Source organism: Oryx dammah, unplaced genomic scaffold, assembly GCF_014754425.2.
Source record: "Oryx dammah isolate SB20612 unplaced genomic scaffold, SCBI_Odam_1.1 HiC_scaffold_29, whole genome shotgun sequence".
Taxonomy (NCBI): domain Eukaryota; kingdom Metazoa; phylum Chordata; class Mammalia; order Artiodactyla; family Bovidae; genus Oryx; species Oryx dammah.
The window spans coordinates 90,696,095-90,718,639 of NW_024070213.1; the positions used below are offsets into that span (position 1 = coordinate 90,696,095).

General features: G+C 37.9%; 1 protein-coding gene across 4 annotated transcripts in view; it reads right to left on the reverse strand.

Annotated features, from left to right (window-relative positions):
- Nucleotides 1-22,545, reverse strand: part of LOC120858307 (cyclic AMP-dependent transcription factor ATF-7) — a 96,657-nt gene that overhangs the window by 67,635 nt on the left and 6,477 nt on the right. For 3 of the 4 annotated variants that reach the window (XM_040234292.1, XM_040234291.1, XM_040234293.1), the window contains exon 2: nucleotides 12,865-12,933. The exons of the other annotated variant lie outside the window; for it this stretch is intronic. In XM_040234292.1, coding sequence (XP_040090226.1) covers nucleotides 12,865-12,912 — 48 coding nt within the window. In that variant the 5' untranslated portion in view covers nucleotides 12,913-12,933. The remainder of the gene's footprint in view (nucleotides 1-12,864; nucleotides 12,934-22,545) is intronic. 4 annotated transcript variants of the gene reach the window in all.

Consider the following 22,545-nt stretch of genomic DNA (forward strand, 5'->3'; position numbering starts at 1 on the left):
CACAACTAACTGGCTTGTCAGAGGTATCCAACAAAATAAACAAATGAGATCTTTGGACATCCAGAGTTATCATTTTGATAGTTTGTGACCTTGCCCATTAAGGAAGGCATTCTCAGCTCTGAAGCCAAGAATTTGACTTCACTGTCGGAGGTAGAAAAGAAAAGACTCCAATCAGATATATCCTGTAGCTGAATGTAGAGTTAGTTTCACATAGTCCACAGTTATACAATGAATCACTATCAGAATCAAGAAGGAAATGTACATTTTAAGCAATTTTCCAGTAAAGGATAAAGACATTCAGACAAAACATACAAAGAATACCTTTGCTAAAAATATCAACTATAAGACTCTCCAATCTCTTTTGATCCTTTATGTGTTCATGTACATATCTTTTAAATCACAAATTATTTCACATAAATATTCCATGTATCTACTTGGTTATGTAATTCCACTTCCAATGATAAAATGTCCACTGCATCAACACACCACAGTTCATAAGAGAAAAGGAAAAAGTAGATACATGGAAGTGTTATGAAGTCAAAGTAGGAAAGAATGTGAGATCTGAGTGGAGACGAATTCTATTAGTCAACAAGTGAAGACCTTCCATGCAATCCTACCTCCAGAAAGTCAGAAAATAAACGCGCTATCAACCACTAGGCAGATGATATATCTTACTACACTGGTGAGTAAGGAAGTATTAGTCGCTCAGCTGTGCCTGACTCTTTGAGACCCCAGGGACTGCAGCCCGCCAGGCGCCACTGTCCATGAGATTTTCCAGGCAAGGATACTGGAGTGGGTTGCCATTTCCTTCTCCAGGAGATCTTCCGAACCCAGGGTTCGAATCTGGGTCTCCTGTACCACAGGCAGATTCTTTACTGATTGATACTACACTGGTAATACATTCCAAATCATACCCTAATTCCACCTTAGTCATGTTTCCTCTTGTTATCAATTAGTACTACAGCCACAATAACAAAAGCCCCACTGCTCCATGGCACTACATAAAGCAAGACACCCAGATACCATCCTCTGCATCTTATAGCCATAAAACTAAGAAGGGAAAGAAGGGAATATAAAACAGGAAGTGACTAAGTCTACAAGTCACAAAGATGACACCTCAGTGTATCTTTGGGCCTATTAGTGGAGAAGGCTGAAGCTATGGTTTTTAGGTCACAGTTTTCTAGTTCTATCTACATTTCTGGTTAGTCAAGAATTGGTTTTCTTTCCCATCCTAAAATCATGCCCCTGCTACTAACAGTGGTTGTTTGCCTCACAGAGAGTTAGATACATCTCAGCAGCATTCCCAGGCAGATAAAAAACGCAGATTAACAAGGCTGAGGCAGTTGCAGAGATTGGTCTTCATTTTAGTAAGAACTCTTATCTCTTCATACAGGCAGAGCTCAGCTGTTGATCCAGCTCTCTCTGGTATGGCAGCCAGATGTTTATCTAACTACAGCTAGGACTTAAACTTAAGAGATTGCATTTGGACCAGTGCAAAAAAACCCCCACCACTTCTTTCCTTCTTCTGTGCTAGGTGATATTTACATGTTTATGGGAAAGAATAAGGAAGCAATTTATCCTAGTAAAAGTGGTCTGAAGTCTGTCTGGCCTTATAGCTCCATCACAAATTACTATATGATCTTGTACAGTTATTTAACCCCTCTGAGCCTTAATTTTCTCCTCTGTATTGTAAAACGAAGATAATATTATACTGTCCCTCAGGGGATTTCTAGGCTAAATAATATCTATAAACTACCTCGGCACAGTATGTAAGAGCTCAGTTAGCTTTAGTTATTATTATTCTGCCATCATTAGACATGGATAAAGTTAAACCATTTTCTTTGCTTTTGTTCTCTCCCATTCCCCCCATATGATCTCCACATAATTCCTGTACATTATATAAACACAATATTTCCTCTAAGTTGTAGATGTATGTATGCATACATACGATGTTGCCCTGCACTAACTCATGTTAACTCTGAACATTATTCTATAGAGCCTACCCTAGGTTAGTGTTCATTTTTACCATTAGGTCATCTCCGTTCAACAAGTAAGGAAATTAAATAAGTACTGAGGCCAAGAATCGGAGTGGGCAATGGTAACCCACTCCAGTACTCTTGCCTGGCAAGTCCCATGGACGGAGGAGCCTGGAAGGTTGCAGTCCATGGGGTCGCTACGAGTCGGACATGACTGAGTGACTTCACTTTCACTTTTCACTTTCATGCACTGGAGAAGGAAATGGCAACCCACTCCAGTGTTCTTGCCTGGAGGATCCCAGGGACGGGGGAGCCTGGTCGGCTGCCATCTATGGGGTCGCACAGAGTCGAACATGACTGAAGCGACTTAGCAGCAGCAGCAGAGGCCAAGAATGAATCTCATATATTGCCAAATCTAAAAGGTAAAGAGTTAGTATTTCTATGAAAAGAGATCTTACCTAATACTATGGAGTTAACATTCTAAGTTACAGGAAACTTGAATCCCAGAACTAAAGAAATCAGGTCACTCCATTTCTCCCATATTTTATCAATCTAAAATGTCCACGGGAATTCCCTAGTGGTCCAGTGGTTAGGATTCCACACTTTCACTGCCAAGGACACAGGTTCAATCTCTGGTCAGGGAATTAACATCCTGTAAACCTGAAGGCACAGCCAAAATACATAAATAATAGACAAGCAAGAAATGTCTCTATCAAAAAAGAATTAAGTTGTTTCTAATGTTTATTGGTGCCCCTAAGATTTATGGTGGTGGTGGTTTAGTTGCTAAGTCGTGTCCAACTCCTTGCAACTCCATGGACTGTAGCCTGCCAGGCTCCTTTGTCCATGGGATTTTTAAGGCAAGAATACTGGAGTGGGTTGCCATTTTCTTCTCCAACGGATCTTCCCAGCCCAAGGAACAAACCCAGGTCTCCAGCATTGCAGGCAGATTCTATATCAACTAAGGCCACCAGGGAAGCCTTAGGATTTATACTTCTTGGGACCTGGCAGTCCAGTCGTTAGGACTTGGTGCTATCATTGCTGGGGTCAGGGAACTAAGACTCTGCAAGTCATGCATCATGACCCCCACACACACCCCCCCACACACAATTTTTACTTCTCAGCTAGTATCTAGCAGAAGGAAGTAGACATAGCCCAAACAAGCTAACAAGTAAATCTGTTTATTTTTGACATCCTCATAAGTTGCCAGGTCTCCTTTGCTCAGGGGCCATTCCTCCTAAGCCAGTTCTCATCTGCTCAGTCGTGTCTTTGTGACTCTTTGTGGCCCCATGGACTGTAGCTCGCTGGGCTCCTCTGTCCATGGGATTTTCCAGGCAAGAATACTGGAGTGGGTTGCCATTTCCTAATCCAGGGGATCTCCCTGACCCAGGGATTGAACCCACATCTCTTACATTTCCTTTATTGGCAGGTGAATTCTTTACCACTAGCACCACCAGGAAAGCCAGTTCTCATCTACTAACCCTTAACCCAAATAAAAACATCTATTACCTTACGTGGGCTTCCCTTCTGGCTCAGCTGGTGAAAGAATCCGCCTGCAGTGTGGGAGACCTGGGTTTGATCCCTGGGTTGGGAAGATCCCCTGGAGAAGGGAAAGGCTACCCACTCAAATATTCTGGCCTGGAGAATTCCATGGACTGTATAGTCTATGGGGTCACAAAGAGTCGGACACGACTTAGTGACTTTCACTTTATTACTTTATGTAGCCAATATTACAACTGTGTTTGTTAAACTAAGTATGATTGACAGCTCCCATATTTTTTTAATAATATTTACTTACATGAATCTTTAATTAATTTCAAAGTACGGAGTTTATTTACACTGATTTTTTTCCAATCACAAATAAGGCTGCCAATGGGAGAGAAGAGATTTTATTGTTCTCAGCTTCAACAAACGAAAAGGTTTTACTTCCTCTCACCTTGCCCAGCCCTAATACTTTGACCCCCCAAACAGTCCATTCATCGTTCATCCAGTTCTTGTTCCCAATATGTATAATCAGTAAATATGTCACCAGGCAAGCCAAGTCTTGAACATCAGAGAGACTCTCAGTACAGCTGGCCATGTAAAGCTCCCTAGATTTGATTCTTGTACCTTGAGAAAGACCTCAAAGCTATGACTTCACATGGCTTAATTTTCTCTCCTTCGTTTCCCAGCTATTCCAAATTATATGGTTATCTGCTCACAACTTAAAAAAAAAAAAAAATCAGAGGAAGGCGTGATTCTATATGACATTCTGGGCTTAGACGGTAAAGAGTCTGCCTGCAATGCAGACGACCTGGGTTTGATCCCTGAGCTGGGAAGATAACCTGGAGAAGGGAAAGGCTACCCCTCTAATATTCCTGCTGGAGACCTCCACGGACAGAGGAGCTTGGTGGGCTACAGTCCATGGGGTTCGAAAGAGTTGGACAGGGCTGAGTGACTAACACTCTCACATTTTTACTTTCACATGAAGACAGTAAAACAATCAGTAATTAGCAGAGTCTGGGATGGGGTAGTGGGTCAATAGGCAGAATAACGGGATTTTTAGGGCAGTGAAACTATTCTGTTTGACATGGTAAATGTTATATATTTGTCAAAACCTATAGAAAGTACAACACAAAGACTGAACCCTAACATAAACTTTGAACTTTGGTTAAATAAGAATGTATCAATATTGGCTCATTAGTTGTAACAAATCTACCCCACTAATACAAGATGTGGAAAGCTGGGGGTGGAACAAGGTGGGGGTATATGCAAATTATCCTTACTCTCTTCTCAATTTTTCTGTAAATACAAAACTGCTCTAAAAAAATAAAGCCTATTTATTTTTCTTAATTAGAGGAAACATTGGTTAATAATCCCCGTCAGGTACAATGGCTAATAAGAGCCAAGATAAGCAGTAAAAGAAGAAGGCAAAACGTAAAAAAATTAAGACTATAGTGCTTGATTTCAAACTGGAGAGGACAATAACTAAAGACAAGGAAAGAGACTTGAGAAAGACAACTCTCGCAGCACTTTTATAGCGACTGGTGTGCAAAACCCTAAAGCAAATGTTATCTCCCTCAGAGAGAGAGAAGAGAAGCCAAGCTTATACAGGGGACTGAGATACTCAGCAGAAAATCCACCACCATTAAGCCTCTGGCATGCTTATGAGTGCCACCCTGATGCCTCTCCCTGTGGCTAAGAAATCAGAGCTTGTCATTGGAACCGAGTCTGTAGCCTGTGCTAGTGCCAATCTTTACAGTAGCTTGAGGTGTTTTTCAGGAAAAATCAAGGGGTAATTGACCAGTATAGAAAGAGGATCTGACCCCTGGGAGGAGAAAAGAGGCGTTCCTTTTGCCACTGGATGACTCTCTCCGGAATAACATAAATGGCTCTCCGAGAGATTCTGTATTTGATAAGCAGAGCTGCAACACTGCTAGCCAACCTGCTGAATGCCGCACAGAGCACTCAGCTTTCTCCAGGGACTCAAAGGACATGGCAAAGCTGCAGATTTATTCTGCTGACTTTCCTTGCAGAGCTCCTTAAGTTTTTCAAAGGCAAAAAAGGAAGAACTCTCTCCTTCCAATCCAAGGAATTGCAAATTTCACCTGGGATCTAAAGACAGAACCACGTGTGTTCCAATTCTGACATCATCGATGGGAACAACAAGATTTAAAAGCTGGAATGATGGCTGGCAATTTTAGTCTTTAGAACAGAAGTTGGTTCAGCTCTTCAATCTGCCAGCAGAATCGGCAGCCACAGAGGGCACACGGTGTGCCAGACTGGGAATGGGCTACTTTCACAAAATTCATTCTCATTCCCTCTATACTTTCACATGACAATTGCAAATAGTCCAGATTCTTACCAAAGCACAATCTTAGGTAGCATGTTTCACTGCACAAAGAAACTTGAAAGTAAAAACACAAAGAGATAAATCCCCAAACTTCCATCTTTTCTCCATAATGCTTTCCTTCTTGAAATCCTTTCCTTAACCTGATAATTTTATGTGAAGACTTAAAAAGCAAAATCTATCTACAATAAACTATTGATAGCAGCATTTCTTGCTCACAATTTGTATGTCACTTCTTCGAGATGAGATTTTTAAAAGAGAAAAGCTTTCTATACATACTAACTGGAATGTAACAGCCACGTGTGATAATTCATAGGAATTCCCTCTGTGGTTAAACAGACAAAAAAAAATTAAGCTGAAGAGTTAAAAGATACCCAATTTTTAAAAAACCTTTTTTATGTTACCTTATGGTAAGACAAGATTAAAAACATTAATGTTTAGAGGTAATCAGTTTTATTTTGGTTTTCAAAAACATGCATTATTGTACTGAGCAAGTACCCTAGAACAGATACTGGAGGAAGGGGACTAGTAATGACAAGATATAGAATAGAAAATTATAAGCAGACTAAACCAGAATAATATGTTCCCCCCAACAACATACATAACCCTTTTTAGAAAAATGAAGAGGACAAAAATTAAAATGTTTTGCTCTATAAATAATATGGACAAACAACATATGCCTTAAATTTTAGACATAACCCAAAGTCTAAAATTTAGCTAAATGCTAAGCATTTACTAACACTTGCAACTATAACTCTTTCAAAGGGATTTATCATTTAGTTATAAAGACAATTAAGACTGAAACCTGGCCATGACCGGACTTCAGCTGAAGGGGCTTTGCTTGTATATAAAGTCCAATTTAAAAGGGGCATTTTGTTTCATTTACATCACCAGCATAAGGTTAAAAAGCTTACGTTTGCCCAGTTACACCCTTTGAGCAGGTCTTCTCCTAAGAAAAAGCATTCAAAGAACATCTCCTGCACCTTGTTCATAATGCACAATTTATCAGCACTTCGTTTCCTTTCTAAATGGCTGGGAGGGAAGAAGAGCTCCACAGCCACTGTGCGTGGTTAGTAATGGCGCTTTTACTTGTCATTGTACAAAGCCTGTTAAATATTTACAACACAGACAGCAATAGCTAGTCCTAAACACCCAGTTGTGAGTTTGAATTTTTTTAGAAATAAATCTATGACAAGTTTTCTCCAGCAAAACGCCAGAAGACTCTCCTAACAGCTTCAAGAGACCCAGCGGGTCCAGAGGAGCAGTTATAGGCCATCTGGTGATTACTTATTATTATTTATACAGCACTGTAGATGTACACACAGATGTGTTATGAATCCACATACAGGGTAGGCCTTAACAAGGGTTTCAGACAAAATGCAACTGCTGAGCAAGTCAATCTGCATTAAAGAAACATGCTAACCAGAGGGAACACACTGACTGTTCTTCAATCTGCCTCATTAGCTGGAAGAGTATTTGATAAAAGAATGAAGAATTCTATATAATGCTGACAATATCTTTTAAGTTAACAACCTACCAATATGTATGTGGTTTTGCAGGGTGGCAAAAGAGGGATGAATGAAAGACAGGCTCTCAGATCTGGAAGGCAGTATATAAACTCAGCAGTTTGTAAAAGAAGGGACTAGGAAAGGATGAACTGAGACGCAAAGACAGAGGATTTTTTTTCCACCAGGGATATTCAGAGAGCAGTTTCTGGGCTCCCATTCCAAATATTAAGTCATATCCAAGGAAAAACAAGAGTGACTAAAAATTTTCACCTTAATTCTTGAATATAGCTCCAATTAGGTTCATACAACATTCTCTTTTTGGCACACTGGAACAGGGATGCTTTTAACCCACTATGCTCTTAGTAACATAATAACAAATATAACACAAAAAACTAAAATAACCAACCACTTGTTTCTAAGGGCAAGTGTCAAGAGTGCCAGATCTGACATGAAAAAACTAGGGTTTAATTTCTTGCTCCTAACATGTCTACATTTTTTTCATCCCAGTCCCAGTTTTCTTCACTATGTATAACAGTGGTCTACTTCTATTACAAGATTACATAAAACTGCAGCATTCTCAGAGTGGACTGAAAGTTACTGCAAAATCAACATATTATTACAAAAAACAAGGTTAGCACTTGGCCTAATTGTGTATAATGCAGTGTATTTTCAGCAGCCTGACAGCATGCAGGCACTCTTACCAGATGGGAACTGGATGAATTATTGAATGAAATATGAATTATTAAATAAAAATTTGAATTTTTTTAAACTCTTGGCAGGGGGTGAGAAAAAAAGGCTTATTTGTTTGCCTGAAACTGTCCTCACCTGTCGAAGCATGTAAAGATAGCACGTATCACCACAAATGGTATTTATGTACCAGAGCCATTTTTTCCTATATTATTCTCTAATTCAAGATGCTCCTCTAACATAAAGAATTAGTAAACAGCACCAGTCATTCTTCCCTGCTTTTCTTTTGTGCCAATGCCAGTTAATAGGAAAACTTGCCAAAGGGACAGAATTAAAAATCCAGAGTCCCATAGTACCAGTAGGGCCCACTTAATGGGAGGGCTGGGATAACAGGAACAATCTCTATAGATGTGGGTTATATAGGCAATAAAATACACACCTTTGTAGCATGCCAGCATTTAACCAATCATAGAAGCTATTTGTTGCCTCATATATTACAAAGCAATAGAGATTTAAGGGATAATGTTCATGGAGGCAGAGGATACAAAGCAATAAACAGCACTGGAGGTTGGTTAAATGCCAAGTGAAGCCAGGACTACAGCACCATAAACATTATTCCTATTATATGACAAGATAAGGAGGTAAAGAAGCAGCCCTCCATCCCACCCCAACTAGAGCTCTACTGCTACCCTTGGCCTCAGAAAGAGAAAGCAAGCCCTGGAGGTCTATGAACTAGTTATACATTTCATGTCTCAGAAAGATATGAACAGAATCTCAACCTGTACTTAAATGTTCTCTGGGAGAAGAAAAGATCTGGTAGTAGATATCCTCAAGGTGGGTGGGGAGCGGGAAATACAGCTCCTCAGGGTCACAATGGACGGAGAAACAATCAAAGGATTTTTCCTTAAAAGGACAAAGTTGATACTGAGTGGTTATGATAGAAACCTTTCTCAATGGCTAATAATGGGATGATACTAATTATCCACTAATAGTATCTTCTCAGAGGAACTGTGTTCCTGTTCTTAAGGAAACAGACATTCTAAGTAAAAAGCTTATACAACCAGCTTCTGCTCAAAGACCTGATTATGGTAACCGGAAAGGCTACTTAAATCTGCATAATTTGTACTGCAAACCAGTATCATGTGCCTGAGAGGGAGTTATAGGAATACAGAAATTGTTGACATTTGGTAAAAAAAATTGGACTAGGAATTTCCTGGCATCCAGTGGTTAGGACCCCATGCTTTCAGTGCCAAGAGCCCAAGTTCAATCTCTGGTTGGGGAACTAAAATCCCACAGGCATGAGGGAAAAAAAAAAAAAGTGGACAGAAAGTATCCAAAAGGTTAGGTTATCTATCTGAAACACGTGAAGTAACACCTCAAATTCAAGATTATTGACCCAGTAGTAATTTTTCCTGCTTCCACATGCAATAAGAACAATTTTATAATCCACTTTCAAGTAAAAGTGCCCCTCAAAGCTTTAAAAACTTATAAGACTTCCTAGATTCAGCATCAAACTGTATTCCTATTATTTTAATAACACAGAGGCAAAGCTATTTACAGTTATAGAATTTTAAAATAGATGCTATCTTATAAACATTTCTAAGACCCATACACCTCAAATTCAACCAGCTGTTTACCACAGAGTAGTATCTGGGGCTCTGTTGCCTTAACAACACTAACCCATTCTCTAAAGGCAGTTCTAACTATTACTGTTACCACATTCCAGAGAGAGATATTAGGAGGGATATTACTTTCCCAAGTTCCTCTTCATGAGGGTGATGAGGGCTCAGGGGAAACAGAGACTCTATAGGAGAAGAGGAATGAGAGAGCTCAGAAAACCCTATCACCTGTCTTTTCAGATAAGAATGCAAAGAACACAACCTTCAGCAACCATCTTTTTTTAAAAAGTACATGTAGCGTATTTAGAACTCAGCTGTGTCACATCAGACTTACTGTTGGGAAGTGGATCATGAACAGAATCCAAAAATAACAGCCATTAAAGACCTAGCAACCAAAACATGTTTACGTATCCATTGAAGGCCCGGTGGTTTTGATTATATGGTGGACAGCATAATCCACTAGTCTATTTTAGGTGAATTTTCCTTTCACTTCCCCTTAATATTAAAGTGTAAGACGATTTCTGAGTTTAGGGGTATACAGGGTAAAACCTGGGCAGACAGCAGATATTTAAATAATTACAAGATTCCTACAGGTTTTGTTTTATGCATAGTTCTCTTGAATTATAATTTGCTTTCATTCCTGCTTCCTCTAACTGGTAGAAGCCACTGATTTTTGAGGTTTCTATGGTTGCTGAGTTCTAAACATGCCTTGTGAAAATTACCATGGTCCTTATTACCTCTCCTGGGACTTATATAACGTTTTTATTATTCTTCCATTTCTGGAGTAACAACTTTGAATCAATGACGATCGATTATAAATAGGCTTGAAGGCCTCAAGGTGGCTCCAGAATGAAACCATTTTCAAGGTATACAAGGAAGCTGGAACAACGAGCCAAGGGTAGTTCACTTTACCAAATTTATCTTCTCTGCCAGATTTTCACTATTTTATAGAACATAAAGCAATCACAGTAAATCTTACAGAGACCTCTCTAGAGTTATTACTACATATTGGGGGAAACTTGAAAGGAGACTAAACATAACTAAGGAACTGCAGTCTCACATGACTATACAGTTTTGACATGCAAAGGAGGTAAAGGATGAATCATGATACCCCAAAGCCTTAAGTTACAGCTTTTTATCCTTTGTTTCTATGAAACATGTAACTTGAATCCAAAAGAAGGTAGCAATCTCCCTCAGTTTGACATTCACTGAGGGGGAAAAAAAAGCCTTCAGAATCTATGCCAGAGGTTACAGGAATCCTAATAACCCAAATACCAACAAACAATTCAGAAATGGGAAGGAGGAGTAAGAGAAGGAAAAGGCTTATGGTAAACAGAACCCGACAACACAAGAAAGAACTAAAGTAAAGAGTCTCTGTTTTCCTACCCCTAGTTCAAAAATAATACAAAACAAAAACAAAACCCTTCTGGGATCTCACAAATCTCAGTGCAAACTACTTTTTTCTGATGAGACAGCCTGAAGAAACCCTATTGCTATATTTTCTTTCTTAGAGGGTTTAAGAAATGCTCTTCCTATGTATTCCTTTATTTTTATCTTCCATTTTTATTTATTAAAGTCCTTGTCTAGGTAGTCTAAGCATACAACATCTAAGTGGGCACTGAGCAGCTTAAACAGTCAGTGAAGAAAAATAATCTTTTCATCAAAAGTGCAGACTTTTAAACTAAGTGAGAGAAGTACTGTAAAAAGAGGTACCAGGTATCAATTATGACAGTAACAGTAAATACAATTATCAACAAATTCACACACAAAAATTTGGATAAATCAGATTCAGGTGTGTACTTCAATAAGGCCATCTGAAAAGTGAAACAAATTTACTCTAATTTTCCAAGTGGCTTCTATTGAAAAAAAATTATATATTTATCTATATAAACCTTACAATGATAAATACTCAGAATATATTGGTTTTTCTTAGTCTTTTGTGAAATTTTTAGCATTTATTGAAATCTGGAATTGCCCTTCTGACTATTTCTTGTTATCAACCCACCCCATCCCCCTCTCAAATTCTAATTCTTAGGAACCTCTGGAACTTAACTCTTTTCTTTTTATACTTCTCTAAGTATTTACCATGTTTACAAGAACTAGTCTGCAATCTCACATACTACCTGTGTCACTGGACAGTCACATGACATATTCCTGTGTGTGTTAGTCGCTCAGTCGTGTCTGACTCTGCGACCTCATGAACTGTAGCCCACCAGGCTCCTCTGTCTGTGGAATTCTCTGGGCCAGAATACTGGAATGGGTCGCCATTTCCTTCTCCAGGGGATCTTCCCGACCTAGGAATTGAACCTGGGTCTCCTGCACTGCAGGCAGATTATTTACAATCTAGTTACCAGGGAAACTCTCGACATATTCCTAACTGAACAGAAATTCAACCCTTCAGGCTCCAGAAAATCAACTCATGAGGGAAATAAAACTCTCTTGATAAGACTTTCTTTGTATTCCTTTCTTCTTCATCCTTTATGGAACATGGCAGAAGGGGAGGGTCTAGGAATAAGAGTTAAGAAGGTATTGAATAAAAAAATGAAAAAAAAGAAAGGTAGTTTCAACAAAATTATTTAAAAAGTACATGATGAAAAACTATTTGATACATAATGATATTCATACAAACCATAGCATGGCAGCTAACACACAGGAAGCATCTAACAACATCAGACAGGGAAAATGGCTGAGAAACCCTGTGTTTATATATTGCTGTGAGAACTTGGGTTCTATGTTGGATTTGTCTTTCCTGGACAGGCATTTGCCTTAGCTCTAACAATGATTTTCTGGGTCAACAATCAAAAGAAACTATTTTCCTTATTTACAAAATCCAAAATAGGCTCTGCCAAATAGAGGTTCACAATGAATGGGTGCATTTTCAGCTACTTATCCAAATATGTTGAACAGACTTTTATATTCATGAAGGCTGAAGAGAAGATATTTCTAAACTTGCTTTGTATTTATACAAACAGCTTTAGAAAGGGTGCAAGAGCAACATGTATTCCTAAACACAGTGTACTGGGAAACAATCACCAGTAGAATAACAATATGGAAGAGAGCACGGCAGATTTCATTACAGTAGAGTGCCTACACTTCCTCATAACTTGGATTTACACACTGCAAATCCTCTGATCTGATTACCTCCAGTGATCACGTAAAACACCGGCTTTAAACTCTTTGCCTTAGTGATAAAACAGCCACTTTGATTCACAACGAGACATTCACAATAAAGTATATTGTAAACGTACCTGTCCACAGCCCGGGGCATTGCACACAAACGGTCTGTCGTCTCCCATATTTCATAGAGCAGAGCGGAGCTGAGGAGGGGGAGGTAGGGGGAAAAGTTATGTTAAATACTCTGGAGTTTAAAAAAAAAGTGCTTCAAAAATATCAAGCCCAGAAACAGGTGTTCCAAGAATGCTGTCTATCAAAGCTGTAAACACAGGCTACTTTGGGGAGACCCATTAGACAGGTGGCATATGATCTACTGTGCCTCAATTGAAACTTTTAATTAGAAAAATGTAGACCTGAAGAGTCAAGGAATTTCAAACCTTTTGCTAGATTTTCCCTCTTTCTGTTATAGTATATAACACACTTCTCCAGTCTGCTGAATTACAACCAATGTAGTTCCCTACGTCAATAAATCCACTGAACGCTTGATGCGGAAGCCATATTTCTGAACTAGAGAAGACCAAAATTTGTCATTTAATTAATTAAGGGATTATAGGAGGGGTGCTCCATTTTACAGGGCCATAATCTGGCTCCCTAGTGTATAAACTATGAGACTGTTGGCAAGGGCCGTTTATCTCAGATTATTGCCAAAGAAAACAAAGCACCCATCCTATTGGGCTACATGGGAAATGATTTTCATTAATAAAAAAATAAAAATAAAACCTTTCTCTCCCTACAGGGAGCCTCCTTCTCCCCCCACCAATCATCTGTGGCAAATGGAGAAATATCGGTGCCCTTCCCCCCTGATTCTATTTATGGCTAGGTTTTTAAAAGCAGCAATAAAACAAATGTCGACTCTTTGGGGGTTTACTGGGTGAATATGTTCCGGCTGTTTGTGCTGCTCTCGGCCAGAGTTCTTGGGCTGCTCCGTTGCAGCCAACAGATGTGAGCTGCTGCAGGGGATAAAAGAAATGGCACTAAAAGGCATCACCATCTATCCTCTCTGTTTCTCTGAAGAATTAACAGGGTTTATACTGTTGCTGTTTTTTAATTATTGGAGCTAAATTCTTGAAATGTTGATCAAAATTCTTTGTCAAAGAATAATAATTCCAAATGAATGGGTTGGGGGAAATTTCTCACATCTTAACTAGGAATAAAACGGTAGCTGGAGATGGATAGATTAGAAACGTAAATCACAGTAAAAATATTCCTAAAAGATATACCGTATTTTGAAGGAGTAGAGAAAAAAGGGAGGGTCACAAAAATAGTCTTTTATTTTTTTTTTTTTTTTTTAAATAGTCTTTTAAAATAAAACCCCTAAAGGACATTTTCAAACATCCTTCTACGAGAGAGAAAGCTGTATGAAAGAACAACAAGGGAAGATGAAAGAGAAGAACTACAATCTGAATATGCCTAGAAACGATTTCAGAAATTTCAGAACTGTAGCCAAACTCTGAATTTTTATCTTGAAGATAAACCAAAATGTCAGGTTAACCTCAGTCAGGTCTACATCAAAATAAAATATTAAAGTGCTAGATGGAATCTGACAATCAGAAACTTAAAAACATGCTTAAAACTCAGATGGGAGTGGAACCATCTCTCCTACTCTGTTAAGACTCACTCTGGGGTTGGAAGCCCGTATTTCCGGTAGTCTGATCAGTAATTCCACAACGAATCAGTGTTTAAAATTGTGGGGTGCCCCATAAAATAGAAAGGGCTTCTTAGTAATCCTTCAGTGTGATAGGAACAGGGTCTAAGCATGAAGGAAACTGATGCTGCAGCACTGCTGTAATGGAAAAGAGCCTGCATGTACACAGGTGTACACAGATTTATATCACATTTAGCCAGGATAAATTGCTTCAATAAATTCTGCTCCTGGGAGAGGCCAGTTCAAGCTGATGACTGGGTACTGGGAAAATGAGAGCTTTATTCTTCACATAGCCCCAGGACAAGGGGGTTTTCTGATTTGTTTGTTTATTTTAAATACATGATGATTTTTTAGCACTTTCTACAACGACATCATAGTGCAAAAAATAAATACAAATATCAATATAGATCAGTAAATAAATGCAAAGACCAATGCCACTATGGCTGAAAACTCAGAACATTTCTGGAAAGCAATTGATCTCTGGAAAAATTCCTAACAACTGCTATGCTAGAGATAATTCTACTTCTTAGTCCCAGAACCTGCTTTCTTAATATAATCACTAAAGGAGAATTTTATTCCAACAAGATCCTCTAACATATTTTTAACTAGGAAGCAAACTACAAGGTCTAGAACAGATATAACATAAAGAACCAGGCAGGATTCCTAATTTTTTACCTTGGTTGTTTTTGGAGGCTAAATTTTCTCAGTTTTCTACCGATTTAGAGGGGAGAAAGGGTCTTGGCTGAGAAATGGGACAGTACTGGAATGGTTTTCCTCAAACCACAGAATTCAAAATTTTTGATTTTGCACAGTCACATCACAATATATGGTTTTCAAATTTTATTTCATTGCACCCTTACTAAGAAATAGAGATGAAAAACTGTGATTTTCTAAAAGTGGGGAAAAGGGCAAAATAAGTTTGAGGGAAAAGCATTAAAATGTAACAGAAGCAAGAACTCTCATGCCTCTTAAATACTCAAATTTGACAGTCACTAACTAGGATTTCCCGCTTCCTTCCCATTTTGCTGGCTTTTGTTTTGCCATTTGCACCAAAGGGAGACCACAATGAGAGGAAGAAGGCCCTTTCTCTTAAATACCTACAATTCTCCTTCTTCTTCTTTTTTTTTTTTAATTTTTATTTCTTTATTTATTTGGCTCCCCTGGGTTATGGCACACAGGATCTTCGATTTTCATTGTGGCATGTGGGATCTAGTTCCCTGACCAGGAATTGAACCCCGGCCCCTGCACTGGGAGCTCAGAGTCTTAGCCACTGGACCACCAGGGAAATCCCTCCTTCTTCTTTTTGGGCTGCAACACAACGCATGTGGGATCTTAGTTCCCTGACCAAGGATCGAACCAACGCCGCCTGCATTGGAAGCATGGAGTCTAACCACTGGATTGCCAGGGAAATCCTCCTACAATTCATTCCCTCAGTCTCTTGCCTTCTTTCATTTCCATCATTCTTGCTTTTAGCTTTAAAGTGATATCTCTTAGAAATATTTAACTACAATAATGATCTGTCTCCCCACTCAAAAAAGAATTTCCAGTTAGCATCCTTTAAAAAATTTCTCTTTCATTCCCAATCTGCTGTATCAACTGTTGCACATAAAGAATGCCATTGCTTATTCCTCTTTGATACTTAAATCTCTAATTATGAAAGGTCAAACTGATGCCTTCTCACAAAACAAATAGCAACACATTTCTGTAGTACAAAGACTGAGACAAAAGGTGAAATCTTGAATGATGATGCTGTCACTCACTAGAATTTAACTCACAGCCCATCTGTAACTGTACTGCTTGACAAGTAGATCACGTGTCCAGGCATGGCACTCAAGTCTGTGGTCTGTTTCTCAATCTATTCTTCAGGATGAAACTCAAGCATTTTACAGAACTAAGCAATAAATAACAGACAGAGGATACACATATTTAGAAACATTTCCAAGGAAAAGTGAAATGCTCTCAATGGAGATCTCAAACAGGAAAACAAAGATGCAAAAAAGGGCTGTCCTAGGGGCCAAGAAAAAGGCTCACACACTCAGATTCACCACAATGCACGAATGATAAAAACTGGTATTCACTTAAAAGAGATAAAGTTATTTGAATGCTGACAGAGAAAAAAGTGAAGAAAATCCTAGGTTTAGAGAATGATTTTTAATGACTGGGGTCATTTAATAGAATCTTTCTTACATAATTTTGTCAGAGCCAGAAATATACCCTAAAATGTATATACATAAGTATACATATGTATATCTTTCTATTCTTTTTTTAAATAGAATGAGGATGGAGTATGTCACTGAAGTCTACAAAGTCAGTTCTCTGGAATTGGTGGTAATATGATCATTTCTTTAGTAACCAACTGATGTTAATAAGATGACCCAACTTTAGGTAAGCAATAAAAGCCATGGTAAGGAATAAAAGCCAGGTATAAACACACCCAAGGGCCTGTTTTAGGTTCCTAATAACAAAAAGCAGATATTGCTAAGTACAAAAAAATGAGAAGGGGATAAACACCATAAACATCAAAGATTCATGAAAATCTAGAAGGAGTTCAGACTAACTATCATGCATTCATTCAAAAACATTACTAAGAAACTACTAAGTGCCAGGCAAAGTAGACATAAAAATAAAGACAATAGTCCTTTGCAAAAAAAGAATCTTTCATCTGTGTGAAAAAAACCCAGAACTAGACAGCAGTTAGGGCTTCCCTCGGAGCTCAGTAGGTAAGATTCTGCTTGCAATGCAGGAGATCCGGGTTCGATCCCTGGGTCGGGAAGATCCTCTGGAGGAGGAAATGACAACCCACTCCAGTATTCTTGCCTGGAAAATCCCAGAGGAGCCTGGCAGGCTACAGTCCATGGGGTCGCAAGAGTCAGACACAACTTAGTGACTAAACCACCAGACAGTAGTTAAAGCAGTAAAAAACAGATTTTATTTAGGAGCATTGCAACAGAAGCTAAGAGACTTCAGTACATAACTGGGCTCAGTTTTGAATATATCATCAGTGAGTGGGAATTTATAGCCAAGGTATAGGGTGGGGGTCAGTGACTAGAAAATTACCAAGAGGAAAACACAAGGGATAAGGAAGAGTCTGGTTAAACTAACCTAACAAGATTCTTCCTGAAGACAGGCCAAGAAGATCAGACATCACCTGAGGGATGGTACAGGATGAAGAACCTAATCAGATGTGAGGGTGAACAGATTTTGAGGGGGAAAGGGTTCTTGGTAAACTGACTTAGCAAAGTTCTTGCTAAAATTCAATTTTACAAGGGAGATGGGCCTAAAAGAAGGTTCAGGAGCCTGACTAAAGTTTGGCCAGGCAAAGAATCCTATTATCTAACATGAAACATGCCAAGTTAAGATAAGAATGATGGCTTAATTTACAAGTTCAATTAGTCATAGGTTGATCAGTGTACATATTAGATCTCTTATTTCTTCTATTCCTTAAGATCATTTATCAAATTATTTTGCTAGCAATTCCAGAGTATACATGAGCACAAAAGAGATGGTTAGGTCTTGGTAAAATATTTGACAATGAGATGTATGAAACTAGTAACTTAGATTCATCTTTGGGATCAAAAAGTAAAAATTAAAAAATTCATTAATTCACTGAACACCTTTATTTAGTGCCTAACACACACTCTAGGCTCCAAAACTCAACGATGAGTCAGACAAAATACTTGCCCTCATAGTGCTTACTTAAGAGTCTACAAAGATGAAACAAACACAAAAATAATTTCACATTAATAGCAGATAATTGCTATAAAAGAAATGCAATGGTAATGTGTTAGTAACAAGGAGCAGACTACTTAGTTTCATGAATAAAAAGGAAATGGCTGTGTTATCTGTGACCAAAAGGAAAATGGGGTAGAATATAGAATCCAGCTTAAAACTTCTGGAAGCCTTTCCTTTCTTAACACAGTTGATGTTCAATAAATGTTTATTAATTTAATCTGAAGTCAATATTCAAGTATACTTTGCTGACATTTTACACTTATCTTTCCAAGTTTTGCAGAAAGCTGCTGGGTTCACAAGACAACTGCGATGTAGATTATTTATGTAGTTAAAGCAATATATATTTAAGACATTATCTTAAATACATATTTACAATTACCTTGTGCCTAAGGAACTTTATGTGACTACACCCAATCAATTCTACGTTCTTATCATACAAATAACATAGAAGAAGTTCTACAGTTTTTGGTTAGAGTGTTAAAAATGGGGAGAAGAGAGGTATTCATCAAGTTAATTGACCCTTGAAAATAAAACCTAGACCACATATTTTAAGATACAGTTTCAAGTATAAAAGAATGCTTGCTAATCAAGGATGCAGCAGAGAGGGAACCTTAACATGAGACTTTGGGGAGTACATTATTTGGACAGTCTTTCTGGAAAGCAATCTGGCAATGTTTATATTAAGTGTCTTAAAATGTTTTATATCCTTTGAACAACTAATTCTTCTTTTGGGACTTTATTCTGAGGCTAAAGCCAGAAACATGGATAATCTATATATGAAAATGTTCACCACAGTCATATTTATGACAAAAAAAAAAGGAAAAGGAATTAAATAAAATGTTTACAAAGGATGGGAAAATATTAATTGAAACACTGTCTTACAATATATATAAGTTGTTAATAATAACATTTCTCAGAGCTATTTAACAACATGAGAAAATGCTAAACATTAAGTAGGATACAAACTTGCACATGCACCATAATTCCAAATCTATAAAAGAGCAAACAAAAAAATAAGCACAGAACAAGATGAGGGAAATAACATCAAATGTTAACAATGGTTATCTCTGGACAGTAGTAGTCTAGATGATTGTATTTTCTTCTTTCTACCTGCAGTGTTTCCCAAAGTCTCTACAATGATCATAGATTGCTTCTATTAATCAAATAATAATATAATCATAAAAAGAATACTGATTTGCACGACTAAAAAGTATTCTAAATCACTAACAGTATAGTATTTAAAAATCAACAAAGTTGTTCACTGTACACTACAAAGCAACAGAACCACAGAATCAACTGATAAGTTCAAAATGGACTACCAAAAAAGCTTTCTAAAAATACAAACTAACAGCATCATATATCAATAGAAATAGATGTGGTAGAAACTCAGACTGATACACAGGGTAAATCAAGCATTTCAAGATAATTCCTTCTTTGTTACCCTCAAGGATCTATTTTCAGAAACCCACGAATGCTGCCTAACAATAAAAAGTAGTACTTATATTAAAACACCTAGAAATGGCCCAACCATTAATCACAAAGGGAACAGAGCTGAAATCAAGGTACTGAATGTCTTTCAGTGAGCTACAAACAAGCGAAAACATTTAGACACCCAAACAGAGCTCTACAGGCTCTATGTCCCTATGATACTGAAAAGAAAAAAATTATACACAGTGCTCTTCTGAGAACATAACTCTGGTTACTAAGTTTCAGATTCTAAGATAATTTAGCTGCTGCTAAGCAAAGAGCACAAACACTGAAGGGGTCCACCACAGCAGTCTCAACATTTTATTCTCCATACAGTAGATACTGTGTTGCTGTGACTCGAATTACACCTACAACACTGACTTAAGGAAAAGATTCCAATAAACATATGAGACTATAGTGAAGGTATGTTAACCCCAGACACCACAGAAGACTCAAGTTTAACTAGACAATAGATTATTTAGGAAGGGAGATTTCTGTTAATAAAATCTGGGTTCATTTTCCACTGTATTATTTAGCATAACAACAGTTTAACACATTATTTCATTAGCAGGTAAACCAAATGCCCCAAAAGGATTACATAAAAAGCAAGTATACTTCTATAAACTTAAATTGGAAAACTGAGGTCGAGAATTAAAAAAAAAAAAAATAGGCAAAAGATGAGTCAAGTAGTTGAAGTTGGACTAAATCCTAGTAACCTGTTCTCACACATCCCAAAGAAGATATAAAAATGGACACTGTATCTTTCTGTAATACCTGAAAGTTGTATGGTAACTTGCATATTGTATGACTACTTTCAACTGAATAGCACATTTCCAAGTTTACACACAAGTGTTTCTTATATAAATGAATGTCCAGAAACATGACTTTGAGGGACTACAGTTTCTTGGAGCATTATTTTTGTCTAGGAAAATTAAATAATGCTTATGGTTTTAACAATAAGTATGTTTTAGCATAATAACTTTTAAACTCATAAACCAGTCACAGTATGCATCAAGGACTGGCAAACTCCAGCCCATAGGCCAAACCCAGCCTGCCACTCGGTCTTTTCTGGTCCACAGCTATGAGTGCTTTTTACACTTTTAAATGGCTGGAAAAAAACAAAGGAAGAAAATTTTGTGACGTGAAAATTTTATGAAATTCAAATTTTAGTGTCCATAAACAGTTTTATGAGAACACAGCCATGCTTATTCTCTGCATGTTGTCTCTGGCTAACTACTTTTGTGCTGCAATGGCAGAGCTATAGTTATAACAGAGACCTCATGACTTCAAAGCCTAACATATTTACCAAGAGGCCTTAGTTTGCAAGCTTCTGGTATTATGATAACTATTATTAATTAAAATACAAGGTTAAGATATCCCAAATATGACAAATGTCAGAGTGCTTGATAACAAGGACTTATATTAGGACTATTCAAGTACCAATTTTTTTATTTGACTTCTTAAAACTTAGAAAATAGATTTTCTTAAAATATGATTAAGCTATCTCCATAGTTCTCAATCTTTAGCATATTCATGCAGACACTGTAAAAATACAGATCCCCAGGCCTCCTGGATTCTCTTGGCTTTGGTGTCCAAAAATCGACACTTTAAAAAACACCCTGCGTAATTCAGATGCATGTGGTCAGTAACCCACCCTTTGAGAAGCATTAAGATGGATGGATATTCCTCCTACATGATAAACAGCTGTATTTTTCAAGTGTGGTTCTCAAAAAGGGCTCCAGGGATCCTTACAGGTCCTTGAGACCCTTTCAGAGGGTTCATGGGTATTCACAACATACATGGGCAAAAGACCTGTTTAAGGCGCAACATAAGACTGGGTGTTAAAAGTTCACAGATGTGGTATCAGATTCTACACAACAGCCTACCTTTAAGAAGCTATCACTTTTCAGATTTTGATGTAGTATCAAAGAAGAAAGATTATCAACAGTTATCTGAAAAGAATCTTTTCTTTTCCTATTACACATCTGTGTAAGCACAGGTTTTCTTCAGATACTTCAACCAAACAACATATTGTTAACAGATTGAATGCAGAAGCAGATACGAGAATACAGATGTTTTCTATCAGCCAGACATTTGATGTTCTTCTCCCCAACTTTTTAAAACTATAGATACATTTATACTGTTATTTTAAAATAAGTACATAAAGTATTTTAAATTTTTCTCCATTTTAATTTCTAATATGGTAAATACAAGCAGATACAATTACGATAAGCAAAAGCTTTCTGGAGTCCTCAATAATTTTTAAGAGTACAGAGGAGTGGGTACTAAGACCAAAAGCAGTTTGAGACCCACAGTTTGAGAAATAAACAGTAGAGTGCCTTGAACTGATCAAAGAGTAGGTTAAAATTAATTTCTGGATTTCAGGCTCAGACATGCAGCGACAGGTTTCAAAGAAAGGAGCCAGTTTAAATAGACCAAATAGTTTTGTGGCAAATGACTGAAAACAGATGGGAGTGAGAATTAGGCTGAATCATAAGTTAGGCAACACATGGTCAAAGCTTAGAAGCTGTATGGAAGCAGCTTCATACAGGCAATTAACTAGACTAGAACTTTTTAAAAGCCTCTCCAGGCTTTTGGAGGATTCAAGGAACTATTCTGAGCTATTCTCAGAAGGTTAATAAAGCAAAAACAAAGAAGCAGCAACTTGCTAAAGTGATAGCAGGGAGCGAAGTTAGTAACAACTGCTGCTGCTAAGTCGCTTCAGTCACGTCTGACTCTGTGCGACCCCATAGACGGCAGCCCATCAGGCTCCCCCGTCCCTGGGATTCTCCAGGCAAGAGTACTGGAGTGGTCTGCCATTTCCTTCTCCAATGCATGAAAGTGAAAAGTGAAAGTGAAGTCGTTCAGTTGTGTCCGGCTCTTAGCGACCCCATGGACTGCAGCCCACCAG